A 7,337-nucleotide genomic window follows, 5' to 3' on the forward strand; every position below is an offset into this window, starting at 1 on the left:
GAGCTAGTCTGGCCAACAAACCTTCAGCTAATTTTGAAAGATTAAAGAGGGTGGCAGCGGAGAACCGGGCCAGCCAAGGACCCTTGGACAGAGGTATGGGTTTTTCTAATTCTATTAGCTCTTCTTTATTTAACCGGCCTGGTGGAAGAAGTACAAAATTCCAGCCTCAACGAATTCCTGTAAAGGAAGGGCTGGGCATGAGAATAGAGGGACCCATTAAGGGTGGGACTGATATGGCAGCCCATCATCTTTGATGAATTGCATTTCCTGGAACATTAGGGGCATGAATGCCCCTACAAAGAAGCATGGGGTTAGGAAAGTGATTCTGGATAATAATGCAAAATTAGCTATTCTTCTTGAGACTAAGGTGAAAACAGAGAATTGTGCTGCTGTTTTTGACTCTTTCATTTCAAATTGGAAGTATCTCCATAATGGAGAAGTAGGTTCTACAGCTCGCATTTGGGTGGGATGGGATTCGGCTGTGCTTAAAGTGGAGGAGATTCTAAAATCTGACCAATTTATCCATTTGAAAGTAACCACTTTGGGATCCTCTCTCAGTTATTTGTGCACTGCTGTCTATGCTTCTAATTCGGTGGAGGAGAGGAGGGTGCTTTGGAGGGATGTTACTAGTTTTGGTTCTAGTATTTCAGGTCCTTGGATTGCTCTAGGGGACTTTAATATTGTTCGACAACAAAGTGAGAAGCTTGGAGGAGAACCTATCCGTCAGGAGGCTGTTGATGATTTTAATACTTTTATTTTTGACACGGACCTTATGGACTTAAAGTGGAAGGGGGAATTATTTACTTGGAATAATAGGCAAGGGGGCAGCTCTTGAGTTTGCTGCAAGTTGGATAGGGTCATGGTTAACTTATTTTGGTTGGATGTTCTCAGGTCTTCAGAAGCTACTTTTCTGCTCCCCAGGGCTTTCGGATCACTCTCCAGCTGTGATTTCAATTCTTGATGGGGTAAATTTTGGTCCTAAACCTTTCCGGTTCTTTGAGGCTTGGATTGGTAGGGAGGGGTTTGATGAAGTGGTAGCTAAAGGGTGGGACAGCACGGTGAATATGAAGCTTAATCCTATACTTAGGTTTGCTGCCAGGCTCAAAAATGTCAAGACAGAGCTGAAGAAATGGAATAAAGATAGTATTGGGGATGTTTTTCTTGCAGTGAAGGAGGCTTCTTTGGACTTAGCTCAGATCCAAATCAGCCTTGCTGCCCATCCCAATGACCTCAATTTGGTTTCTTTAGAAACAGCAGCCAAGAAGAAGTTGTGGGCAGCCCTTAATACTGAAGAAAAGTTTCTTAAAGAGAAATCTAGAGTCAAGAACATTCAATTGGGGGATGGTAATAATAGCTTTTTCCATAAGTCTATGGTGTGCAGGCAAAACAGGAATCACATTTTGGAGGTGTACAATGCCGAAAATGAGGTTATCAAGGATCCGAATCTGATTAAAGAGGAGGCAATTTCTTTTTACATGAATTTGTTTGGTGCTAATGTTGAAGATGTTGGGTTCTTCCCAGAGACTGTCCCTTTGCAACATAGTCTGGACCTTGTGCAGCAGAACAGTCTTATTGGGCAGGTATCTAACAAGGAGATTAGAGAGGTGGTTTTTTCCATGAAGAACTCAAAAGCTCCAGGACCGGATGGATTTGGGGCAGCCTTTTTTAAGCATGCTTGGGAGGTTGTTGGGGAGGATCTCACTTTGGCCGTTAAGTGGTTTTTTTTGAAGTCCAGTATGCCTACCTCTATCAATGCTACTTTTATTAGTCTTATCCCAAAGACTGATAATACTTCTTCGTTTACGGGTTATAGGCCTATTGCCCTTTGTAACCTATTTTATAAAATTATTACAAAAGTTTTGTCTAATAGGTTACAAGGAGTTGTGGGGAAGGTGGTTAGTGACAACCAGTCTGCGTTTATCAAAGGCCGCTCCATTGTGGATAATATTCTAGTATGTCATGATGTGGTTAGGGGTATAGAGCAGAAGGGGACTCCCCCTACGGCGGTGCTGAAAATTGACTTACATAAAGCTTATGACTCTCTAAGTAGGAAGTTTCTTTTTGAGATCATGGAAAGGATGGGTTTTCCAAGCAAGTTTATTCGGTGGGTGAAGGCTTGTGTTGATACTCCTAGTTTCTCGATCCTTCTCAATGGGAGCCCAACAGGTTATTTTAGGGGCAAGAGGGGGATAAGACAGGGGGACCCGCTATCCCCTTATTTATTCACAATTGCTATGGAAGGGTTTTCGGCCTTAATGCGGAAGTTGGAAGTTGAGGGACAGATCAGCCTGCTTCCAAGGTGCAAAAGCTCCCATCTTACACACCTGATCTTTGCAGATGATTTGATGATTTTTGTGAAGGCTGTCCCTGACTCTATTTTGGCTTGTTTGGGGGCTCTGTCTGATTTTCATACTTACTCTGGGTTGAGACTCAATAGAGCTAAGTCCTCTATTATTTTAGGGGGCCTTACCCAAACGGCCAGGCTGCAACTATTGGAATTAACGAATTTTGTGGACACTAAGCTGCCCATTCGGTACCTTGGTGTTCCACTTGTACCTCGTAAACTTTCTATGGCAGATTGCTCCGCTATCTTGGATCTAGTGAGGCGAAGACTTGACGGTGGAAAGCTCGTTTCTTATCCTTTGCGGGACGGTTGCAGCTTCTTACCTCTGTTCTTGGCTGCTATATATATTGGTCGGGCATCTTTGCATTACCTGGTGGTGTCAAGCAAAAGCTGGAATCCATGTTCTCAAATTTCCTTTGGACGGGCCCCTCCTTGGAACGAAAGGTACATTATGTTTCTTGGGATAGAATTTGCAAACCTAAGGATGAGGGTGGCTTAGGTATCCGCAGAATTTCAGAAATGAATATTGCGGGTATCCTTAAGCAAATCTGGTGGATTGCTTCCAAAAAGGACAGCCTGTGGGTTAGGTGGGTTTATGCCCGTTATTTAAAAAATGACTCTATTTGGACTGTGAAAATTCCCCAAAATTGCTCTTGGGTTTGGCGTAAAGTTCTCAAGTATAGAGATTTGGTTGAACCCCATGTTCACCACTTTATTGGGTCTGGCCATGCTACAAGGCTATGGCTTGATAAGTGGCATCCTCAAGGGGTTTTAATCAAAAATTTTGGGGATCGTATCAGATACGATGCGGGTTCTCATCGTATGGCTCTGGTTTCGGATATTATAAGACAAGGCACCTGGCATCCTACTCCTCATGGGTCTTTTGATCTTATTAGTGCTTGGGGGGATTTGCAACATGTTCCTATTTTGAGAGGCAGGGATGACCTTATTATTTGGAAGAATTCCCCTAATGGCTTATTTACTACTAAGTCAGCATGGGACATTGTTAGAAGATCCTCTCCTAAAGTAGGGTGGCATAAATTTGTTTGGTTTACTCAGAATTTCCCTAAGCATTCTTGCACAACTTGGAGATGCCTTATGGAAGCTCTACCTACCAAAGATCAGCTTATTAAAAGAAATATTCAGGTTGGGCCGAATTGCATCTTGTGTTGGGCTGGTACTGAAAGTCATGAGCATCTTTTCTTTAATTGCCCTTTTTCCACTAGCATTTGGGGTCAAATTAGTTCTTTTTGCTCCCAAGGGGGTGGAGGCCCTACCAATCTCCAGCATGTGCTTGCTTGGCTCTTGAGTGTTGGTTGTGCAAATGATAGGATGGATTTGGTTCCCAAGTTGGGTTTTTGTGCTACTGTGCATTACATTTGGTGGGAGAGAAACCAAAGGCTGTTTGAGAACAAGGTTAGAACCCATGATCAGATTATAGAGGCAATTCGTCTTGATGTGGCCATTAAGTGTGCTGCCCTTTCCCATTTTCTTGTCCATGCCCAAGGAACCAGTTCTTGGCGATAATTGGGGGATTAGGGTGGATTGGAAGGTGATTACTCAAAAAACCTGTGCTTGGTTTAGACCTCCTACTCACATGGCAGTCCTTCACTGTGATGGGTCCTTAATGGTGATAGAGCTTCCTATGGTGGAATCATTCGTGATGATGCAGGTGTTGCCATAATGGCGTATGCGGGGAAGGGAGATATTAATTCTGTTCTAGGCATGGAGCTCTTTGCAATTTTAAAGGGGGTCACTTTTTGTATTCAGAGGAACCTACTTCGGGTTTCCATCAGATCCGATTCCAAATTGGCAGTAGATATTCTTAATGGGGCTGTGGACTGCCCTTGGAGCATGCAAATCTTGAGGGACCGTATAGCTACGCTACTACAGCAATTACAGCGTAAGGAGATCAAACATGTTTGGAGAGAGCTCAACCAGCCAGCAAACTTTATTGCAGCCATGGATACGGGGGATGGGGAAGCAATTTTTTATCCACTTGATTTCCCACAGGACCTGGTGGAGTTGGTTAAGAATGATTCAGATGGTAAAGTTTTTTTAAGGACCTTGTCTCATTGAGTTGTTGGCCTGGTCTTAGGCTTTTCGACCGAGGGCCTATCCTCGGGTTGTTTTAGGGGCTCTCCTCCCCCTCTTAGGCCTGTCTAAGGGGGGAGGACAAGGGCTGCCTTCTTCTGTTTTTTTTTTTTTTTTTTTTTTTTTTTTTCCTCTTTCTTAATACAATCACACTTACCTATCAAAAAAAAAAAAGTATCGATTCTAAGGTCACAACCCTCAACATCGCATCCACATGTCAAATAAGAGAAAATGACACATTTTTTGAAAATCCCAAGCCTAATAAAGCACAGAAATGCCCCCAAATAACCCCGAATGACCCATCCGATCAGGTTTAAACTGAAAATGAACATATGCCAAAGTAGGTATCGATTCGAAGGTCACGACCCTCAACAGCGCATCCACATGTCTAATAAGAGATAATGACACTTTTTAGAAAATACCAAACACAAAAAAGAACAAAAATGCCCCCAAATAACCCCAAACGACCCGTCCGGTGTGGTTTAAACCGAAAATGAACATATGTCAAATTAGGTATCGATTCGGAGGTCACGACCCTCAACATCGCATCCACACATCTAATAAGAGATAAAGACACTTTTTAGAAAATACCAAACACAAAAAAGTACAGAAATACACCCAAATAACCCCAAACGACCCACCCGGTCTGGTTTAATCCGAAAATGAACATATGCAGAAGTAGGTATCGATTCGAAGGTCACGATCCTCAACATTGCTTCCACACGTCTAATAAGCGATAATGACACTTTTTAGAAAACACCAAACCAAAAAAAATACAGAAATGCCCCCAAATAAACCTGAACGACCCACACGGTTTGGTTTAAACCGAAAATGAAAATATTTTGAAATAGGTACTGATTCGAAGGTCACGACCTTCACAACCGCATCCACACGTCTAATTAGAGAAAAGGACACTTTTTAGAATATCCTAAACCCAAAAAAGTACAGAAATGCCACCAAATAACCCCAAACGACCCACCTGATTTGGTTTAAACCAAAAATAAACATATGCCAAAATAAGTATCGATTTGAAGGTCACGACCATCAACATCGCATCCACACGTCTAATAAGAGATAAGGACACTTTTTAGAAAATCCCAAGCCCAATAAAGTACAGAAATGCCCCCAAATAACCCCGAATGACCCACACGGTCTCGTTTAAACCGAAAATGAATAGATGTCGAAATAGGTATCGATTCGAAGGTCACGACCCTCAACATCGCCTCCACATGTCTAATAAGTGATAAGAACACTTTTTAGAAAATCCCAAGCAAAACCAAAAATATAGAAATGCCCCTAATTAATCCCAAATTACCCACCCGGTCTTGTTTAAACCGAAAATGAACATATGCCGAAGTAGATATCGATTCGAAGGTCACGACCCTCAACATCGCATCCACACGTCTAATAAGAGATAATGATACTTTTTAGAAAATACCAAACACAAAAAGAACAAAAATGCCCCCAAATAACCCCAAACGACCTGTCCGGTGTGGTTTAAACCAAAAATTAACATATGTCGAATTAGGTATCGATTCGGAGGTCACAACCCTCAACATCGCATCCACACATCTAATAAGAGATAAAGACACTTTTTAGAAAATACCAAACACAAAAAAGTATAGAAATGCACCCAAATAACCCCAAATAACCCACCCGATCTGGTTTAAACCGAAAATGAACATATGTCGAGATAAGTATCGATTCGCAGGTCACAACCCTCAACAGCACATCCACACGTCTAATAAGAGGTAAGGACACTTTATAGAAAATCTCAAACACAAAAAAGTACAAAAATGCCCCCAAAAAAACCCCAAACGACCCATCCAGTCAGGTTTAATCCGAAAATGAACATATGCAGAAGTAGGTATCGATTCGAAGGTCACGATCCTCAACATTGCATCCACACGTCTAATAAGCGATAATGACACTTTTTAGAAAACACCAAACCAAAAAAAATACAGAAATGCCCCCAAATAAACCTGAACGACCCACACGGTTTGGTTTAAACCGAAAATGAAAATATTTTGAAATAGGTACCAATTCGAAGGTCACGACCTTCACAACCGCATCCACACGTCTAATTAGAGAAAAGGACACTTTTTAGAATATCCTAAACCCAAAAAAGTACAGAAATACCACCAAATAACCCCAAACGACCCACCTGATTTGGTTTAAACCAAAAATAAACATATGCCAAAATAAGTATCGATTTGAAGGTCACGACCATCAACATTGCATCCACACGTCTAATAAGAGATAAGGACACTTTTTAGAAAATCCCAAGCCCAATAAAGTACAAAAATGCCCCCAAATAACCCCGAATGACCCACACGGTCTAGTTTAAACCGAAAATGAACAGATGTCGAAATAGGTATTGATTCGAAGGTCACGACCCTCAACATCGCTTCCACGTGTCTAATAAGTGATAAGAACACTTTTTAGAAAATCCCAAGCAAAACCAAAAATACAGAAATGCCCCTAATTAATCCCAAATTACCCACCCGGTCTTGTTTAAACCGAAAATGAACATATGCCGAAGTAGGTATCGATTCGAAGGTCACGACCCTCAACATCGCATCCACACGTCTAATAAGAGATAATGACACTTTTTAGAAAATACCAAACACAAAAAGAACAAAAATGCCCCCAAATAACCCCAAACGACCCGTCCGGTGTGGTTTAAACCGAAAATGAACATATGTCAAATTAGGTATCGATTCGGAGGTCACGACCCTCAACATCGCATCCACACATCTAATAAGAGATAAAGACACTTTTTAGAAAATACCAAACACAAAAAAGTACAGAAATGCACCTAAATAACCCCAAACGACCCACCCGGTCTGGTTTAAACCGAAAATGAACATATGTCAACATAAGTATCGATTCGCAGGTC

The 7,337-nt window shown here is 41.7% G+C and overlaps 1 protein-coding gene across 1 annotated transcript; it reads left to right on the forward strand.

Annotated features, from left to right (window-relative positions):
- Positions 1 to 283: 283 nt before the first annotated feature.
- On the forward strand, positions 284 to 3,871 carry LOC122648107. The gene is made up of 3 exons (XM_043841366.1): positions 284 to 695; positions 892 to 2,788; positions 3,676 to 3,871. The coding sequence occupies exons 1-3, from the start codon at positions 284 to 286 to the stop codon at positions 3,869 to 3,871; spliced, it is 2,505 nt and encodes an 834-aa protein (XP_043697301.1).
- The last annotated feature ends 3,466 nt before the right edge of the window (positions 3,872 to 7,337 follow it).

The sequence above is a fragment of the Telopea speciosissima genome, unplaced genomic scaffold, assembly GCF_018873765.1.
Source record: "Telopea speciosissima isolate NSW1024214 ecotype Mountain lineage unplaced genomic scaffold, Tspe_v1 Tspe_v1.0471, whole genome shotgun sequence".
NCBI classification, from domain to species: domain Eukaryota; kingdom Viridiplantae; phylum Streptophyta; class Magnoliopsida; order Proteales; family Proteaceae; genus Telopea; species Telopea speciosissima.

Coding starts and splice junctions, on each gene's coding strand:
- LOC122648107 (XM_043841366.1), top strand. CDS start 284: ATGAATGCCCCTACAAAGAAGCATGGGGTTAGGAAAGTGATTCTGGAT. Junction 696..891: donor TAATATTGTTCGACAACAAA/GTGAGAAGCTTG, acceptor GGATGTTCTCAG/GTCTTCAGAAGCTACTTTTC. Junction 2,789..3,675: donor GCCCCTCCTTGGAACGAAAG/GTACATTATGTT, acceptor TGCAAATGATAG/GATGGATTTGGTTCCCAAGT.